The 20,928-nt window shown below is 34.7% G+C and overlaps 2 protein-coding genes, 1 non-coding gene and 1 pseudogene across 3 annotated transcripts; 3 read left to right on the forward strand and 1 right to left on the reverse strand.

The window, feature by feature from the left end:
* Nucleotides 1–6,964: 6,964 nt before the first annotated feature.
* Nucleotides 6,965–17,443, reverse strand: LOC132291952 (uncharacterized). Its single transcript, XM_059790320.1, has 14 exons — nt 17,252–17,443; nt 17,001–17,155; nt 16,866–16,914; nt 16,620–16,766; nt 15,457–15,557; nt 15,318–15,387; nt 15,068–15,158; nt 14,619–14,688; nt 14,441–14,536; nt 14,243–14,342; nt 14,083–14,169; nt 13,866–13,951; nt 13,507–13,702; nt 6,965–7,137 (listed from the first exon to the last, which is right to left on the reverse strand). Exons 1-13 carry the CDS (start codon nt 17,394–17,396, stop codon nt 13,547–13,549), a joined length of 1,353 nt encoding a protein of 450 aa, XP_059646303.1. The 5' UTR covers nt 17,397–17,443; the 3' UTR covers nt 6,965–7,137; nt 13,507–13,546.
* Nucleotides 7,292–7,488, forward strand: LOC132282425 (U2 spliceosomal RNA). Its single transcript, XR_009471767.1, has one exon. It is a non-coding gene; the product is annotated as a U2 spliceosomal RNA (small nuclear RNA).
* On the forward strand, nt 7,905–8,049 carry LOC132282416 (U2 spliceosomal RNA; annotated as a pseudogene).
* Nucleotides 12,522–13,178, forward strand: LOC132269414 (uncharacterized). Its single transcript, XM_059770602.1, has one exon. It carries the CDS (start codon nt 12,522–12,524, stop codon nt 13,176–13,178), a length of 657 nt encoding a protein of 218 aa, XP_059626585.1.
* Nucleotides 17,444–20,928: the final 3,485 nt, after the last annotated feature.

The following is a 20,928-nucleotide window of genomic DNA, read 5'->3' on the forward strand; positions in this document are numbered from 1 at the left end:
GTCATGTGTCGATAAATTATTGGTTGGCTAACTTTAACCTTCTTATGATAATAAATCCACGCCGTTTTCTTTTCCTTTTAGGACATTATATCCTAAATTTGGTAAGTCCTAAAGGGACTCGCCACTTGTCTTTTAATTTTCATAATTTAAATATTCCAAGGTGGAATATTTATCAATATTGTAGTCTAACATGGCTGGAACTTGCCACGTACCTCTTTTCTATTTAAGGAACCACATTAACAATTCCATGTCACACCCTCTTTTTCTTGAACAATTAAAATGTTAAATCAATATGGTAAGCTTTGTCAAAACTCGCCACTTGTCTCTTTTCCATTGGGTTAAAATAATGGAATAAACACAAGGTAATCAAAATTTGCTTCATTGAGTTTTGACATCCATGCTTCAATAGGATTTTCAATTTCCTGATATAATATATAACATGATCGATTACTTGTTCCCATATGAATTACCAGAAAGCACAGAAGAAGACTAATGACCACACACACACACACACACACTACATGTACATCATTATTTGATAGTTTGGATCAATAAGCACTTCACCAACAAAGCTTCATAATTTGAATGCAAATCTACGAAAGTGTATGAATCTCTCAAAATCACCAAAAACCAACTAATTTATCACTTGTTCCCATATGAATTACCTAATTTATCACTTGTTCCCATATCATCGTAATAGCAGTAAATAACCTATCATTTAATGTTATTTAAATCTCAATAATAACTTATAGTTATTTAAAGTCTTTAACATCAATTATTTTAGCTTAAACAGAACCATACGCATGCTGATAATTTACAATTATATCACATGCTAAACATTTAATCTCACATGTTAGAACAATTTATAGGATTCAATTTACAAGCTCATAATAGCATAAATTTAATTAACTTGTGAAGCTAACCATACAAACCACTGTTCTTAAGTCCCTATTTAGTGTTTGGGATCTCAAATAATCAAATTGGGGCCAAATAGGACACGTTTGCCCAAAACCATACAATAGCGCTCGAGCACCTTCCGTACTGGGCTTAAGCGCTATTTCCCAGAAAAGGCCGCTCGAGCCATGTAAAACAGTGCTTGAGCGCTGTTTCGGGAAACAGCTCGAGAAACCCAACTTCTAGCTTTGTTTTCCATTATTAAGGGTCCTAAAGCATGTTATTAAGTCCAATAACCATCCATAAACGAATCTAACTCAATTTCACATGTAAGAATCCATTTAAAGTAGATATAAGCCTTTAATTTACTAAAGCATTCAACATGAAAAGTCATGAACATATATTCACCAAAACCTATGTTTTAAATCAATTTAAGAATAAGCACAGATTTTATTAATCCTTTAATAGTCCCTAAAGTTATACTAGAAATATATAGAACACAGATCAAAGGGAGAAATGTAGAACAGAGGACTTGCTTTAAGCTTTCGGATCAAAAGCTAAACTCCTTCTTCGTTGTTTTTCTTCTCTAACGCCGACAGCCTTCAGGTTACCACCGTCCACTCCACTGATCCAATCTACCGACGAACGAATCTCATTTCTTCTTCTTCTTCCTCTAGCTTTATCTCTCTTTCGCCCCTTTCTTTCTCTTGCCTCTCTCTCTCTTTTTCTTTCTCTTTTCTTTTCCCATACTACATATATGTATATATGTGTGTATATATATATACACACACTACATATTGTTTGCATCCTAAAATAAAATTTTAATTCTGGCCATATGTTGTTAGCAGGAGGGAGATCTTAATTAAGCCAATTGGCAGTAGTTGATTAGAGGGTAAAACATTGCGAAGGTGTTTGCATTCTTTTCTAATTTAGTCATGTGAGAAAATATAAAGGTTGATCTGCCACATCATCAAATAAATTGGTCTCATGTGAAAACTTGATAATTGGCACAATAGTACGTGTTTAAAGATGAAGATAATGCAACATCGGACAAGTTTGGTTATATTTATATTCAAACAAAGTGTTTGAATTCAAAATAGAAGTTCCAAATGTTGGATAAACTGCTGTTAATTGATCGGGATATGCAACTATAAATATTGCCAGAGGAGAATGTGCAAGAGGTCCCCGACCAACACAATGCATTTTCTTACAATGTAGTCTTTTTCTTGTATTTTCTTTCCTTTACATGTATTTTCCTAATTCTATTCTTTCCTTAGTACTAGAATTCTATTGTATCAATAATTCCTATACTTGTAAACTTGTATTGGAATTGTACTTATGGAATAAAAATTGGACGCTTGGCTCTGTCCCCTCCATAACTTATTTTGTAAGTTTAGTTTTATGGAATTGGTGAACGCTTGTGCAGTATTCTTTGCTCCCTTCATTTGTTCCATTCTTTGTTAAAGAAGTCCTCTTTATTGAGTCATTGAAGAACCCAAAAAGAAAAGTGGTAATCATTGCTTTCCTAACAATCGTCTGAGTTTCTATAAGGACCGATTTCCTTTTTCGGTCAAAATGATAAGTTTGGTTACTTTCAATTTGAGTCAAAAGACTCTGGCATGCCCTTTAAAAAAAAAACAGCCAAACAATTTGGTATGCCCGGTGGGACATCCCCGAAAGTGTTGAAATTCAGAGACGCTGACGTGCGAAAATTAGAGGCTTTGAAAATCTGAAGCGGTGAAGTGTCGAAAACCAGAGTTGCAGAAAATTTTAAGTGCTAAAGTGTCAAAAATCAATCAGAGGTGATGAAAATCTGAAGTGCTGAAGTGTCGAAAATCAATCAAAGTTGCTGAAAATTTGAAGCACTGAAGTGTCGAAAATCAAAACCGCTGAGAAACAAAAGTGTTAAAATTTTTAAATTTACATTCATGGCGATTTCACGTGATTTTCATAAAGTTCATATAGCAATTGACCATTTGCATTATTCGGTCATAAACTTTTGTGATTCAATTGGGCTTTAGCAGCAAAATCAGATGAGCAACTTATGGCACGATCATAGTGTAAGGTTAATACACTACCATAAGTTGTAGCGCCTGTTTAACTACACTATTATTTTTACCAGCCGCAGCATTATCAACCACAATGTTACCAGCCGCTCCAACAACAGATGTATTATCAATATCGATCGCAGACGGCGCCAATGATTCCACAACAAGTAGTTCCTTTACAAGTGTTCATGAAGTATCAAGCTAATCAACAACAAAAATGGTCAGAGAAAAAAATGGTTGATTTTAGAAATCAATCAAAATTCGTTTGGAAGGAAAATGGTGAATTTCATATGTTCATCAGGAACGGTCAGAAGAAAAGCGGTTGTTTTCAAAGGTCGAATAGGAATGGCCAGAAGAAAAGTGGTCGATTTTAAAGGTTAATCAGAAAAATAATTTTGAGAAAATAGATAAGCCGCTGAAAGAAGCGCCAATCATTTTGATCAGTCAAAAACATTGTCTCAAATGCGAGAAGGATTAGAAGTTTGAAGCGGCTAAAGACGAAAAAGGAGAGAATCAGCCAACAGGGCAAATCCGAATTGACCTCTATATTATTGAAGATTGTTAGCATCACTAAGTTTCTTTCTCCAACAAGAAAGAAGCAACAAAATCAGCACCCTATGGCAGATAGACTAACTTGGCTGCAGAAGGCAACCCATTCGGCGAAGAATTTCCATTCGATCCTGTTGGCAACAAGGTAACAAGGTGCTAATAAAAAAATTGGCCTAAGGACCGTCATATTATGAAAGGCCAATTTATAATGCAAAAGGCCAAATTTGTAACTAAATTCAACATTAGTCGAAAGCAGTTCTTGAGCGATCCAAAGCAAATCTAGAGTGGTCTAAAGAAGCTATAAAAAGTTTTGAAGACTAGAAAGACTTTGATAGAGGTTTGGCCACTTGGCATTGCTGTTGAATATATTTGAATGAAAATGTCTTAGTCTTGGTATGGTGCTGAATCTTAGAGCGGTCGATTCTTAATGGCCAATTTAAATTGTGATCCATAAGTTTCAGTTCTTCAAAAATTTGATCCAATCTCATTTTTAAAGAGCTTGGGGGGGGGGGGGGGGGAATAAAATTTTAATTCTGGCCATATGTTGTTAGCAGGAGGAAGATCTTAATTAAGCCAAATGGTAGTAGTTGATTAGAGGGTAAAACATTGTGAAGGTGTTTGCATTCTTTTCTAATTTAGCATTATGAGAAAATATAAAGGTTGATCTGCCACATCATCAAGTAAATTGGTCTCATGTGAAAACTTGATAATTGGCACAATAGTACGTGTTTAAAGATGAAGATAATGCAACATCGGACAAGTTTGGTTATATTTATATTCAAACAAAGTGTTTGAATTCAAAATAGAAGTTCCAAATGTTGGATAAACTGTTGTTAATTGATCGGGATATGCAACTATAAATATTGCCAGAGGAGAATGTGCAAGAGGTCCCCGACCAACACAATGCATTTTCTTACAATGTAGTCTTTTTCTTGTATTTTCTTTCCTTTACATGTATTTTCCTTATTCTATTCTTTCCTTAGTACTAGAATTCTATTGTATCAATAATTCCTATACTTGTAAACTTGTATTGGAATTATACTTATGGAATAAAAATTGGACGCTTGGCTCTGTCCCCTCCATATCTTATTTTGTAAGTTTAGTTTTATGGAATTGGTGAACGCTTGTGCAGTATTCTTTGCTCCCTTCATTTGTTCCATTCTTTGTTAAAGAAGTCCTCTTTATTGAGTCATTGAAGAACCCAAAAAGAAAAGTGGTAATCATTGTTTTCCTAACAATCGTCTGAGTTTCTATAAGGACCGTTTTCCTTTTTCGGTCAAAATGATAAGTTTGGTTACTTTCAATTTGAGTCAAAAGACTCTGGCACGCCCTTTAAAAAAAAACAGCCAAACACATATAACCTTAGTCCTAACACACGTCTGACAAAACATAAAATAAACTAATTATAATAATAAATAATTATTGTAATAAAACATAATATATTATAAAAATGCAATTAAAACACTTAAATAAACTTCTAAAAATTAGGGGTATTACATGTTCAATGCAATGTAACTATTTGACCACATGTATAAACATATAATACAACTGTGAAATGACCATAGCATCCCTGAAAATCCCTATAACTAATTTTCATATGCTGAATCTCAGTTAACATAGAAAATAGGCTTAACAAGCTGAATAGCTGCAATGTACTATCTTAAACCATTGTGTAATTGTGTCACAAGATGGTAAAAGACTATACTACCCCTAAGAGATGATATAAGCCACTTACAACTCTCTAACACTAGGTTTTGACATTAAAAAGGCAAACACCAATTGGTACTTACTAGGACCAACAAAAAAAATAATGGTAAACCAACTAGGGAAAAAAAAATATTAATGGTAAACTCAAAAAGTTTGGCTCACGTGATGTTAAATTCATGTGCTTATTTATTATAAAGAACAATATATGATAAAAATACCGACATTAATAAAATAAACAATTTTTTTAAAAAAAATTGTGTTGCTTGAGTTTGTGTCCAGTCAAAGAGTGATTAGATCAAAATTTTAATTTTGATTGAAATCCTAAGTTCATCTGATAACAATTTGTGTCCAAGAAAATTTGTTTAATTAATTATTATTATTATTATTATTATTACATATATAAATATATAATTAAGGAGGCTCATTCATTTACCAGAAAATATAGTGCAACTATTATTTAGAGAGGAGATAATATTGGCAGTGACAAAAAAAATTTTAGAGGGAGAAAAAAAATTAGAAATAGAATATTGGTGGCAAGATATTTCAAAGAGAGAATATATATATTTTAAGAGAGATAGACTATACCGACACATAGAGAGTTTTCCTTGAACAGGTCTTGAAGTACATCCAAACAAACACATTCAGTGTTCAAATATATACAAAAATAGTAGGAACATTTTTGTCACACAAAACGGGCACTTTTGAATTTTTTATTTATTTAAAAATGACGTCACCAACAACTCTTTTTCAACAAATCTATTCAATAGGGGACAAATTGCTCAAATGATGAATAATACAAGGAGTTATATATACTTTTTTCTTTTCTTTTTTTTAATAGAAATGTTTCTTGTACATTTTTTTTTATATAGTAAGTGATTTTTTTGCACTTAACCCCTATACATATTACAGAATTAGTTAAGTAATTGTTTTCAAGAATTTTTGACATGTCTTTTAAATATTTGCTTATTGTATAAAAAGCCCTCTGTAATTACATATTTGCTTATTATATGAAAAGCTCTCTGTAATTATACTTGATGTAGTAGTATTGTATACTTTTCATCACGTTACATCTGATTTTTAACACATTACATACTCTTCAAATACACCACATTTGGCCAAACAACAACAACAACAACCAAAAAAAAAAGAGTTTGAAAATATATATAAGCCTATATAAGGTGGTGATAACCAAATCACTATAGCCAGAAGATCTAGGCCGAGAGTATAAATGGACTCTCAAGTGTGAAAACGCATCCTTAGAGAGCCCACCAAAAACTAGGTCAAAGTTGAGTGTGAAATCTTAATGCTTGGTTGTCGAAGTTGGGCAATGATCGGAAGAAATTAGTAGAATTCTGTTGCAACTTCAGAAGCCATAACAAGTTCTAAGTTCTAATTACACCCTCCACCAGAAACTAACTTATAGTTGAGTTTTATTTTTATTTTTATTTATTTTTATCAACCACCCAGTACTGCACTGTTGCTAAGGCTTTGTATATAATCCAATCTCTCCTCCAAATTTTGGTATAACCTGTTTATGCATCTCCTTCTAAGGCACTTTTTAATGTACAAGGGAATCAAAATTTGCTTCATTTTGAGTTTTGACATCCATTCTTCAATAGGATTTTCAATTTCCTGATATAATATATAATATGATCGATTACTTGTTCCCATATGAATTACCAGAAAGCACAGAAGAAGACTAATGACACACACACACACACACACTACATGTACATCATTATTTGATAGTTTGGATCAATAAGCACTTCACCAACAAAGCTTCATAATTTGAATGCAAATCCACGAAAGTGTATGAATCTCTCAAAATCACCAAAAACCAACTAATTTATCACTCTTTTTGTACTGTTATTTAAAGGGTTTTTTTTTTTTTTTTTTCCTTACTGAGCCACTCTTTCTTCTTCTTGAGATTTAGTCAACGCTGCAATGCAAAATGAGACGAATGTTAAGACACACAGACACGAATATAAAAAGATGTATATTTGCGAGTGGTTTGTTCAGTCCCACATTGACAAGTAGTCAAAAGAGCAAGAGGGAAGCTGCTTATAAAAGAGGAGACTCAACACATTACAAATCTACCTTTCTCGGCCTTTTGGCTAAGATCAAGTGTAGTATTTATTCTTATCAGTTTATTTTTTGAGGGGGAGAGGCCAACATAGTAGCTATTTTAATAAATCATTAGAGAAATTAGATGGCTTTTATTATTATTTTGATCTAAAGAGGTAATAAATTCAATTTTTGCGGACTCACATGACACTTCACTGAACCCCTACCTAATGAAGAGAACGACTATGTCAACTTCCAAAAAGTTCCTTTGATGACATTTCAAATTCAACAATGCTTTTAAATTCAACAATGCAAGATTAAACTCATCAAAGATTCGATGAAATGGTCTTCCAAGATAATAGTAGTATAGATACGATGACCCTTTCAAATTGTTTGAAAGGAAAAAGAAAGAAAGAAAATTAAATGAAAGAGGTTATTGCTATATTAATAAACTAATTAATATAGCCTAATCTTTCTAAATTAATTGTTGAGGGTAGTTTTGAGATTATGAAAATATTACTTAAATCAAAGAACTGTAAGTGGTGGTGTTGTGGGTGGTTTGTTTAGTCCCACATTGACTACAAGTGAAAAGAGCAAAAGAAAAGGTGCTTATAAAAGAGGAGGCCCAACACATTACAAATCATACCTTTCTCGGCCTTTTGGCGCTAAGATCAAGTGTAGTATTTGTTCTTATCAGCCCACACGATATTAAATTTATTTTTTGAGGGGGAGAGTCCACCACAGTAGCTTGTTACTGGACCTCTTGAGCGTCAATAGTGCACCCCACCCAAACCTAGTTTAAATTTATTTTCAATTCCTTGGCTTCCCAAGAAAAGGCCCACTAGGTGTGCTTCAATAGAGAGGCGCCTAAGTTTCTGAATTAGATGGGTTTTGCTTGATTTTTGTTCTAAAGATGTGATTTATCAAAATCACCAACTAATTAAAAGATTTTTAGTCTTTTTACCCTTTTTTTCTCTTTTCACAGAGATTAGGTTTTCGGTTGACGCCAGACCTCCTCCCCCTCGTTGCTAGCGAGAACTCCAGGCCAGATTACCACCCCAAACAAACCTAAATACAGTAGGTTTTTTTTTTTTTTTTTTTTTTTAAATACAGTAGTTTCTTTGAAGATTCCCAAACTTTTAAGAATTTGCAGTACCATCAAGAATGTAGGGGAGTGAAAGTATCTATTACGGAAGATGTCATTGATGATGAAATTGCTTATTGGAAATCCTCGGTTGTGGGATATGGGCAAGAAGCCATATTATCCTTAATTCAAATCATTTGTGGCAAAGTATTGGGCCAAAGACTTCACGTTGGTTTATCTCAAAGACGGTTTTTTTATGGTTCGGTTCAAGAACGATGAAGACGTTTCTAAGGAGTTATCAAGAATACACACATTTGAGGGACGTCCTATAATAATGAAGAGATGGAACAAGAATGTTAACTTACAAAAAGAAATCCTTGAAACAGTTCCAGTGTGGTTGCGCATTCATGATCTGCCAATGCATTGCTGGAATGAAGCATCTGTATCAAAGGTTTGTTCATCGTTTACGAAACCTATTTACATGGATGACCCAGAGACTCACAGAGATTAGGGACATTTTGTCAGGGTTATGGTGGAAGTCGAAGTCGAAGTCGAAGTCAAAGAAGATTTGCCAGATTCAATGGTTGTTGATATGCATGGGGTTGATTGTCATGTTGAATTTGACTATGAATGGAAACGTGTGGTGTGTAAGTTGTGTCAATGAGTAGATCACATTGGAGATAGATGTCCATTAAAGATTATTCAGCTTAAACAAAAGCCTAAGAAATCTACGGATCAGTGGGTGGTTAAACAGAAAGGAAAGCTGGTTGTTGTTGATAATGTAGACAAGGTGATTGCTGATATGCCTCAAACACATTTACAGAAAGATAATGTGGTGGAAACTTTCAATGCATTTGCTTTACTAGAAGACAAGGAGGAGATTAATGGTGAGGCTTCAGAAGAGGCTGTAAATCTAGGAGATCCTAAAGTGCCTTCGGTTAATGAGATTATTGGGGAAGGGAGAGTTGGGGAAGAGGTTGTTATTCTGAGTAGTCCTACAATATTGGAAACTGAATGTATTATTGAGGATAATACAGGTCCTCATGTGGATAAAAAAATTGTTGCAGCAGAGGTTGAAGAACAAACATGTAAGGAACCTAATGATGAAGTTCAGATGATCAATGAAACTGAGAAAGTGGAGGCCCTACAGCATACATCAGAAGAAGATAGTCAAGGGATAGGGAAGCAATCTAGACAAAGAAAGAAGCCTTTCATCCCTCCTTCAGATAGGGTTACTAGAGGAATGCAAGGTGGCAGTGGTTCACTGCCAAACTCTCAATAATGTTAGGAGCGTGGAATGTGAGAGGTCTGAATAGACCTCCCATGCAGAAGGAAGTAAAGCAGTGGATTATGGAGAATAAATTTTCCTTTGCTGTCCTTCTTGAAACTAGAGTCGAGGAAGGTAAAGCTTCTATTATACAGAAATGAATTTGCTCACATTGGAACTGGATTTCTAACTCTAAATCTAGTTATTTGGGAAAAATTTGGATAGGTTGGAATAGAAATCTATTTGAGGTGGATCTGGTACATGAGGATGTTCAATCTATGTTGGTTCATGTAAAACATATAGTGACTGGCAGAAGTATCTTTATCACTGGGGTATATACAGCTAACAGGGCGAAGGACAGAAAGCATTTATGGAACTCTTTGAAAATGCAAGCTACCAAAGTTACAGGGCCTTGGATTGCCTTGGGAGATTAGAACATGGTCAGATTTAGTCATGAGAAGAAAGGAGGTTTGAGTGTTCCATAAAGCAAACTGGATGAATTTAACAGTGTGATATTTGATATTGCTATGGATGATCTGCCTATTAATAATGGGGAATAGCCTTGGTGTAATAAACAGATTATTCACAAAAGGATAAATGCTAAGTTGGATAGGGTTCTTGTTAATTCTTTGTGGTTGCCGCAGTTCAATGATTCTAAGGTAATATTAACACCTGCTTCTCTATCTGATCACTATGGAATGTTAGTTCAATGGTTTTTTGATTGTTCCACTGGACCAAAGCCTTTCAAATTCCTCAATATCTGGTGTCTTCAGGCAGAAGTTGAGAAAGTGGTGAGAAAAGCTTGGGAATTTATTGTCTCAGGAAATCCAATACATGTTTTACAGAAAAAACTCGAAGCAGTAAAGGAAGCTGTCAAAACTTGGAACAAATAGAGGGGGTCTACATCAGAGCAAATTAAATATGCCAAAGAAGAGGGTTATATAGTGCAAATGGAGTTTGTTCAAGATCCATACAATCAAGATTGTATTTCTAAAGAGAGAGCAGCTTCTGATAATTTGCAACATGCTCTTGATCGTGATGAAATTGTCTGGGCTCAAAAATCCAGACTCAAATGGCTTCAAGAAGGAGATAAATGCACCATTTTTTTCCATAATGTTGTAAGGCAAAGAAGATGTGTTAACTCTATCACTCAGGTACAGAATTCTACAGGTGAGATCTCTTCTGATGCTCAGAAGATTAAAGATTGGTTGGTCCAGTTTTATTCAGAGTTATTCAAGACTCGAGGAGAGGAAACTGGTGAGGTTAAACCTCCTAGACAGGTATTGTCTCAAGAGGACTATGACAGCTTAGATAGTATTATCACTGCTGAAGAGATAAAAACTGTTGTTATGCATTTTAATCCTGATAAATCTCCTGGTCCTGATGGATTTCCAGCAAGATTTTTTCAACATTATTGGGAGATCATTGGCAAGACCTTATAAATTCAGTTGTCATTTCTTTAACTCTGGAAACCTGCCCCAAGGTATTAATTCTACATTTCTTACTCTCATCCTTAAGCTTAACCATGGGGATAAAATTGCTAACTATAGACCTATAGCTCTATACAACTTGGTGTATAAAGTTATTTCTAAGGTCTTAGCAAACAGATTGAGTTGTGTGCCTCCAAAATTAATTGGTCCTGAACAAACAGGTTTCATTAAGAATAGAAGGCTTCATGATAATATATTGCTGATGTCTGATTTGATTAAGGGTTTTGGGAAGAAACATGTGGATCCATCAATGGTTTTGAAAGTGAATTTGAAAAAAGCTTATGATTCTGTTGAATGGGGCTTTATTCAGAGGATGTTACAGGGGTATGGTTTTAGTGCTAAATGGATAAACTGGATCACTAAGTCTATTTCATCTCCAAGGTTTTCTATTCTATGTAATGGAGTTCCAGCAGGGTTTTTCTCTGCCTCCAGAGGTATTAGACAGGGATGTCCTCTTTCCCCTCTGCTGTTTTCCTTTGTTACTGAGTATTTTAGCCATCTAATGGAGCAAGCTATTGAGGAGGGCAGGATCAAATTATACAAGGTTGTTGCAGGGACAGATTTGAAGATTTCTCATGTTTTTTATGCAGATGATTTGCTAATTGTGGTTAAAGCAGACATTTCTACTGCCAAGGCAAATCTTGATGTGTTCAAACAGTTTCAAGAGGCTACGAGTTTGCAGATCAACAAAGAGAAAAGATCAATCATTTTTTCCAAAGCTGTGAGAGGAAGAAGACGACTTTCAAATACTTGCAATTTAAACAGAGAATTTTCCTTTTAAGTACTTGGGGATGCCTTTGTCTAACAAGAACTTGAGAACAGGTGACTTCAGACCTTTGATTGATAAGATTAATGCTAGATTATCTCATTGGAATACAATTAATCTGTCTATTGCTGAAAGAGTTGAAATGATCAGATCAGTCCTATATTCATACTTGTACCATTGGGTCTTTGGTTTTAAGATCCCTTGGGAAACTAAAATTGGGCTTGAAAGAAGATTTAAACAGTTTTTGCGGAGTGGAAAACAGGATGTCAAGAAAATATCTTTACTGAAATGGAGTCAGGTTACTCTACCTGTTTCAGAGGGAGGCTTCAATATTATAAGAATTCAGGAGTTAGATGTAGCTGCAAAAATGACTCTTTGCTGGGATTTTGTGCAGAAGAAGGATAAATTGTGGATAAAATGGCTTCAGGCTGTTTATTTGCAAAGAGTTTCCTTCTGGTCTGTAGTTCCAAAATTTAGTGATTCTGTGATTTGGAGACAACTGATTGGAGTTCGACAGCTGGTGTTGGATAATGTTGATTTTAAGATTGGAGATGGACAAATTTTTAAACTTCTAACAGATTCTTGGTGTGATAATCAGTCTCTGATATAGAAATTTGGAGCTGCTGTTTTAAGACAAGTTGACAGAAACCTCATGGCAGCTGCTATAATGACTGAAGGTAGATGGAATATACCTGATTACTTGCCTGTGGAAGTAAAGGATGTTGTTCAAAGAATTATAATCAAGCCAGGGACAGACAAAATTGTTTGGAGGCACTCTCAGTTTTCATTGAAAGCTGCTTGGAGTGTATGCAGATATACAGGTTCAACACAGAAATGGAGTGCTATAATTTGGAGGTATAGCAGACCTAGAGTTGCTATGGGGGTGTGTATTATTCTACACAATAGAAACCTATCTTTGGTGAATCTGCAGAAGTGTGGGATTATATTAACATCTATTTGTCATAACTGTTGGAGAAGCATGGACACAAATGATCATTTATTTTATAATTGTACCTATGCTCAAGCAGTGTGGCAGGAAATTTTCAGTCTGATACAGATGGAGTTGCCAGTTTGTGAATCTCTGATGGAAGTAGTGGATTGGTTTTGCTTGCAAACATCTAACAAATCAGTTAAGACTAAGATTTTGAGTGCTATTTTTACAACTACTGTGTGGAAAATTTGGAATGTGAGGAATGTTGTGCTTCATGATGGCTGTCAAGATCAAGCTCCTTATGTGGCTAAGACTATAGTTTGGGAAGTGTTGACTTATCTCACACGTAGTTTAGAAGACTTTATACTTGTGTTTTAATAGATTCATGTTTAAGGTTTCATTTTTGTTATCCAGTTTGTACTGGAAGTGGGCTTTCTCTAGCTCTTGAACTGTAAAAGGAGGTATGCCTCCTTTTGCACTTGTACTTATTCTCTTTTGTATATAAAACAAACCCATTCAGGAAAAAAAAAATAAAGATGTCAATGCCTTGTTAAGTGACTTATATATATTTTTATTTTATTAAACCTATAAGTAAAAGAAAAGGAAAAAAAAAGTGCCAGTATGCCATTGCCTCTTGGCTGCTAGAATATCAACTGTAACAAGAGATGTGAAAATAAAAGCAAACAACTTGGATTTGCATGAGTACCTCTGCCCAACTCATTTTGTATATCATTGAACATATCCAGCTAAAAGAGGCAGTCCATAGAATCCTTACTGTAGCACTTGACAGTACCAACCAAAGCAAGGGCTTCTCTTAGTGCAGTAAAAAGATGCTCGGGATATTCCTCAATGCAAGCAAGTCCATGCCGGGATTCCATGGAATTTAAAACCCTTCCAACAATCTGGGAATAGAACAAATTGATACGGTTACAGGGCAAATAGAAGATTATTAGATATAATTTCAGTAGTAAACAATTTAGTAAGTCTTTTAAAGAGAAGATAAATATATTCGCAATTAGAAGTGTATTTTTGTAAGTGCCCATGGTCATTGGAAATAAGGGTAACCTTCCGTGCATAGCCACCATAAGCAACCCCACCGATTAAAGCATCCTTTGGACTAATTGAATTCACAGGCAATATTTCACCTTCTACTAAAAAATAAATAAATAAAAATAAAAGTTAAGAGACCAAAAGAATAAAGATACAACGAAGGGTGATAAAATGTGAAAAGAAAAAAAAAAAAAAAAAAAAAAAGGTACTAAAGATGATGCAAGATATATACTAGCTATGGATGTGGTCTGGAAAAGTCCCTCTTTCTTCAACCCGTTTATCGTGTGAGCATTGGTACCACCCGCCAATTGAAGAAAACCTACAATAGATAGAGTTGATGTGAACCAAGGGTAATATACGAACTCAGAACCATATTAAATGTCCAAACATACCTTGAGGTCTGGCTTTAGCAGCAGCCAAACGAACAGCGAATGCAATTGCTTCCCTTGTGGCACCTCGTCCAATGTCTCCACTCATGGGGCGACCATCCAACTTTGGTTCGCAGGTTACATCATATATACAACTTCTCAGAAAAGTAGTAGTTAAATTATTAAGCATTTATAGTGGATTTTTAATTCACTGGTGCGCACCTGCCATAAATTGAAGCAGTGTAGATTGGGTTCCATAATAGAGTACACCCTGTTCATGTATGATATGGTTGAATCCCCAACATCAGGGAAACTAACCTGTACTCAACAAAGATTAGTTTTATGTCCCCAAAACAAATCAATTATCTGGTTATTTAAATGGCAAGGACAGTTTCCATACTGCTACAAGTCTCAGATATCCAACTGAATCTCCCAAAGAATTCCATAGTTTTTCGAACAATGCAGTCTGCCTAAGAATAAACGTAAATGAGTTAAGAAATTCAAGCAGACGATCACAAGTTCTATATGACCTCTACTCCTTTCTTCCTTATTTTTTGAGCAAATTATGGAAGACAGGATTTCAAAATTTCATTGTACAAAGCATTAGTAAATTATTAGTTTTTCAGAGCAGACGAGATGATTTTATTACATTGCATGCACAAGACGATGAGTGGACTTTCAAAGTTTGATGATATTGCACTTTATAACTATGGCGCATGCCAATGGTTGCAGTTTCAATGAGAACTCCATTTTAGAGAATAGATGCTATGGCTCAAATGCTAACAAGAATAAAACGAAATGACTCCCTATGCATGACATGTGGAAATTATAAAATTGTTGAGGGCTTACCTTCCATTTGTATGTATCTCCACCGCGTCAACATCATCCCTTTTAAGAAGTTCAGCTGTAGCAGTAGCATCTCTTACATAAGTAGTTTCTCCTAGATCAAGAGTAAATTGAATACTATGACACATGCGAAATCAATACAATTTGGCAAGAGTAAAATTGTAGCTGTTGAAAAATACATAGTTCTGTATTAATATCTAGAAAGGACAACTTAAAAGAGAAAACAGTAGAAGTAAAAGGAAATAAAATTCACTTATTTTATCGTATGGACAAACTGGAAAGCAGCGGCCACAGCCATAGCAGCGTTCGGTTTTTACTCCACCCTGAATATTGGTATTAGCTTCATATGTTAAAATGTGATCACTTGGAAGATCAATAAAGCAAAGAAGCACCTTGAATACACCTGATGTGCCCTCTACTGATATTGCATTAGCAGGACAAACAGTTTCACACGGTCTTGAACAGTCTGGCGGACAATTATCTGGATCAAATTCTGTCAAGATGGTAATAAGTTAGCTTGGAACAAGAGGCAAAATAGATTGAGTATATGAATATGAAAATTTGCCCAATTCCTCCCTTTTCCCTGTGACCAAATTATCAGTCAACTCTTTGATTGGTTCATTTGTAGTTGATGGATAGCAAGTGATAATGACCTTTCATTGCTTTCAATGTATTGTAATGAAGGAAAAGAAAAGTGCAACAAAATCGATTATAGAACAAACGCTATGAGGAACAGAACGAACTACTAGATTGGTCTTGAAGCTCTTGACCAATAGAACTAATTTAATATGACACAGTTTGATGAGGGTATGGATATCTAGATGTCTCAAGGGAATCAGTCTACATTGTTTCAAAAAGCATTTGAATTAACGTGACTATTAATTTATGGATTTTAAGACTTTAGAAGGAGGATATCAATCATATTTTTTCGACTACCATATTTAACAGCCAGTCTAGTCTTGTGCAGTAAATTCATAAATTTAATTCAAGGATGGATTTGTATGCACCAGAAACAAGAGGGAAGGACATCTCCATTCCACAGGATGGTCATTGGAAAATGCCACTGTTCCACAATGCTACAATACAAACCTTCTCCTGATTGAGACAACACATTGAACAATACTAGCCTCTACACCAGTGAGGAGGAACCTCCTTCACACCACCGATATGGCACAATGATAAAATGACACGTGCCTTTTTTTAAATTAAAATTTGTTAAGCAAAAAAAAAGAAAAAGATATCTTTACTTTCTCCTTCTTGTATTTAAAATTCAAAATAGACATATAACATTCTATCATTATATGTGGAGGAGGTTCCTCCTCACTGGCGCCCGAGATAAGTATTGTTCAAACAAATTTAGTAGCATTTGAACAATCAACAAACAAAATGAAAAAATAAATTGTTTCAAAGCTCAGAACCATGAATTCCAAGTGAAAGAAACACATCAAATTGGTGACAAACACAAATGCAATTGCTTCCAAAATCTAAATTCACAGTTAGGTAATCAAAGAATGATATAGTATAAAAACAATAAATAAATAAAAAGAAGAACTACCAGCTTTGCGAAAGTGAAGATCTTCATCATCATTAACACTGATCATTACCCAAGGCCTTCGAAGGGGTAAAATCTCCGTCGCTGCATCAATCCCTTCATTAACCGCACTCACCACCGATGCATCAGCCGCACAATCAATGCAATCAACTGTAACCAATCATTCAAATCCATATATATACACTTCAAATCACGTACTAATTTAATTACATGAAGATTACCAGTTTAAATTTAAGAGTTGTCAGTCACCTCCAGCTAGAGTGTAAACCAAAGAGAGGTTCCTGATATCAATAACATCCTAGAGAGAGAGAGAGAGAGAGAGATGTTAGTGTGATAGATAATATGAGGGGTTTATGGTTGTGGGTTTAGAGGGTTTTGATGTACCTCGAAGCTGGCACCACAAATGAGCTTCACCCAGTTGCCTCTTTGCAGGGATTGTTGGGGAGTGGTGGTGATTGAAGGAATTCCAGTTGTTTTAATGAGGTATTTCACTTTTTGAAGGTATTTGTTGGTGTTATTGTTGCTGAGACTGAGATTAGCTGAGATGAAATTAAGCAGCATAGCAATGTTATTAGATATATCTATATATAGAGGGAGAGATGTATAGGAGAGAATTGCATTAACAGTTGGAGTACCTTGTTGTGGGTTCACTGAAGCAGAGCAAGAGATGCTCAGAGCCATCCCAAAAGCAGACGAAAAATATATATTTTCCAACCCAATCCAGTGTACCTTGTTCGAAATCTTCAATTGTGTGCTGAAGACGCACGTCCGCGCACACATTCCGATAAGATTTTTCTGAAATTGGTAAATAACAATTGATAAGTTGGTTCGAATGGCAATATTTCAGGGTTGCTGGGTTCTTAGATTTTAATTTTAAAATAAATGATTTTATTTTTTTATTTTTTTAAAGTTATAACTACAACTCCAAATGAAATTGTTTCTTGTTACAAATAAAAGGGTAATTTATATAAACAATTGATAAGTTGGTTCGAATGGCAATATTTCAGGGTTGCTGGGTTCTTAGATTTTAATTTTAAAATAAATGATTTTATTTTTTTATTTTTTTAAAGTTATAACTAGAACTCCAAATGAAATTGTTTCTTGTTACAAATAAAAGGGTAATTTATATAAACGTCTCCTATGATTTGTCATAATTATAAGGACCTTCCCTTCTGTTTCGAAAATTACTCGGACCTTCCTAAAGAATGAAAATAATCTACACGGACCTTCCTTCTGTTAGACTTTTGTTAAAGTCAACGTCGGTCAACGACGGAAATTGATAACGTCAGCTAATAATTTTACTAAAATTCCTAAAATACCCTTGTCTATATACTTTATATTATATATTAGATGTTGATGTTGAAATTTCCAAAATACCCTCATCTTCTCCATTACGTATACAGTATATTTACAGACTTGGCTGAGCCAAATATGAAAAATGCAATCTTACCAAATGATGATATATACACATGTTAGCAAAGAATTTGAATCAAATTATAAACACACTATCAATATAGTCTCAATTATCTAATTTTAGTTATACCCAAATGGGGGCTGTTGGTGGTCGGCTATGGTGGGGATTGGCCGGAGGAGAAGTGGGTTGGGTGAACGGTGAATCATTGTACATGAAAATGTGTATATATATATATATATGTATACACGCACAAAGAGCGAGTCGGTCTCCAAATTCTTTATATTAATTCGAGCGATGTTGACGACGAATCTCTGCGACCATTATCCCACTTTGAAAGAGTGGGGTTTAGACCTTATGGTGATGGTAGTGGTGGCAGCGGATCAAACAAACCCAAAAAACCCGATCTCTCCAGACCCAAATTCATCACCTCAACAATAGCAACCTTCATTGGAAAACTAAACCTGAATGAGGAAAGAGCATCGTTCTTTTTTTTTTTTTTTTTTTTTTACCCCTTTTCTTTTTCGCTCCCTTTTCTCCTCTGTTTCCTCTCTGTCTCTCTCCCAAATTAGTTTTTTTTTTTTTTTTTGGCCTTTCTCTCTCCTTTATATATGAAGAACAGCCACCACCGGTCACCATCCTTTCTTCTTCTTTTTCCCCTCTTTTTTCTCCTCTGTTTCCTTTCCATCTCTCCCCAAAATTATTATTATTATTATTATTATTATTTTTTTTTTTTCATTTTTGGCCTTTCTCTCTCCTCTATATGAACAACCACCACTATCCTCCCTAAAACAAAAAGCTCTCTCTCTAAAAAGAATCTCCTACAAAACTTTTTTTTTTTTTTTTTTTTTCTTTTTCTCTTTCTTTCTTTCTGCCTCCATCTCTAAAGCCAATTTCGGGTTTAAGAAATATTAGGTTGGCAAAATTCAATTCAACAAAAAGGTACTCAAAAACCAGAACTAGATAATTGAATCGTCTGTGGTGAGTATACCTCTATGTTTTGATTTCTATGAGTTGTATTCCTCATTCCTCATTATAAGCTTGTGTGTGTGTGTGAATGTGTGTGTATATATATATATAAATTATATATAACACCGCCATAGGATGTCTGCCATTAGATTGAAACCAATGAAATCCATTAATGCTCTGTGCTTTCGAATTGGGTCTCTAAAACTGTTGCTTGATCTCACCTAATTGAAACATGCCCAAACTGAAACTTGTGAAGCTCTTCACTGAATTGAAATTCTTTGTTGCTTCAGTACTTTTTTGATCACTTGCTGGACTGAAATCAACTAACCACACTTGAATTGTGGTTCATTGGACCTACTATGTTGTCTCTTATTGCCTCTAAAATTGAAAATTTATTAATATATATATACACATACATACACACTGGGGTATTTAAGTCATTTATCATTAAAAGTTGAGGATATTTCTGTAATTTTGACAGCTCCGTTAGTGTATTTAACGGTTCGTCACATATAAGGGAGGTCTATGTAGATTATTTTCATTCTTAAGGGAGGTCCAAATAATTTCTGAAACAGGAAGGGAGGTCTCTATAATTATGGCAAACCATAGGGGAGGTTTGTGTAAATTACCCCAAATAAAAAAATGAAATAAATTAGTATATTGACAAATATGAATAATGATGTACGTGAAAATCAACAATATACCTTAAAATTTGTTGTCTCCATTAAGAGGAAAACTTGAACTCTTAATATTTTCGATAACTACTAAAACCCACCCACATGAGTGATCAAAATATTCCATTTGACATGATGCATCCACGTATTTCAATATGCATATATATATAATATTATATACGTAGAGAATGATATATATAATTCATGTTTAGATTAAAGAGTTCCTCGTATGTTTGTTCAACAAATCTTTGCAGCGGAAGGTGAAGAGATCATAGGACAAGTATAAACAAAACTTGAAAGAGACCGAAAACAAAAATGAAAAATTAGATCTAGACAAGGACCCAATTCAGTAAACCAAATAATAGACTCTAAACCGGTGTACGATTCGAAGGTTTATTTGTCTTACCCTAATCCAGCAAGTCCCTCCGGTTGTGCCTAATATTTGTCATAAAATTTGTTGTCTCCATTAAGAGGAAAACTTGGATTCTTAATATTTTGGATAGGACAATGCTTGTGTCCAACCCACATCCAACCTGTTGATGTGGCCCAATAGATTTCAAATAGGTGTCCAAAAGAAAAAGTTAAGTTAAAGTTGGGTATTGCCCAATTATTCTGAGTTTAACCCACTGTTGTGAGATTTTTTTTTTTTAATTTTCATTTATTTTTTATCCTTTTTCTCTCTCCAAGAAAGACCATGAACGCTGGTTCTCGCCGATTCTGTTCAACACCGCCACCTATCGTCGTTGCCAACCATCTTTGTTCACCTCTTTATTGCTAGTTCAATAATTCATATTGCGTTGGATTTTGCACAACACCATCACAATCACCACCGACCCCGCCTCCCTATTTTTCCATAACAACATCGCAACCTTTGATTCTCTTTATCACCATTACCAACCCATTCCAACCATGGGCGAAGCCAAGATTTTATTTCAGATAGGGAACAATACACTTATTGAAAAAAAAAAAAAAAATCAATAAATATGAAACCTTGCAACTAGGCCCACAGAATACATGATATCAGACCTAGAAGCTGTGAGGTACAACAAACTCCCAATGATAGACCTGTAAAAGGTTGAAGGGACAACTTATGTTGTACACTCAAGGGGTGAGTTTGGTATTAGGGCACAAAGGTGTAGTAACAACCTTACTTTTAGCCATGTTGAATTTCCAAAGAAGTTTAGTAGCATATTTCTCTTGAGAAATAAAGATTCCTATGGATGTTTGATGTACTTGAAGGCCTAAGAAGTATTTGAGA

The sequence above is a fragment of the Cornus florida genome, unplaced genomic scaffold (assembly GCF_030987335.1).
Source record: "Cornus florida cultivar Cherokee Brave unplaced genomic scaffold, ASM3098733v1 CherokeeBrave_3.0.0_Hap2_Chr01, whole genome shotgun sequence".
NCBI classification, from domain to species: Eukaryota; Viridiplantae; Streptophyta; class Magnoliopsida; order Cornales; family Cornaceae; genus Cornus; species Cornus florida.

Coding starts and splice junctions, on each gene's coding strand:
- LOC132269414 (XM_059770602.1), top strand. CDS start 12,522: ATGGCAGCTGCTATAATGACTGAAGGTAGATGGAATATACCTGATTAC.
- LOC132291952 (XM_059790320.1), bottom strand. CDS start 17,396: ATGTGTGCGCGGACGTGCGTCTTCAGCACACAATTGAAGATTTCGAAC. Junction 17,156..17,251: donor TTCAGTGAACCCACAACAAG/GTACTCCAACTG, acceptor ATTTCATCTCAG/CTAATCTCAGTCTCAGCAAC. Junction 15,159..15,317: donor TTGTCCATACGATAAAATAA/GTGAATTTTATT, acceptor CTCTTGATCTAG/GAGAAACTACTTATGTAAGA.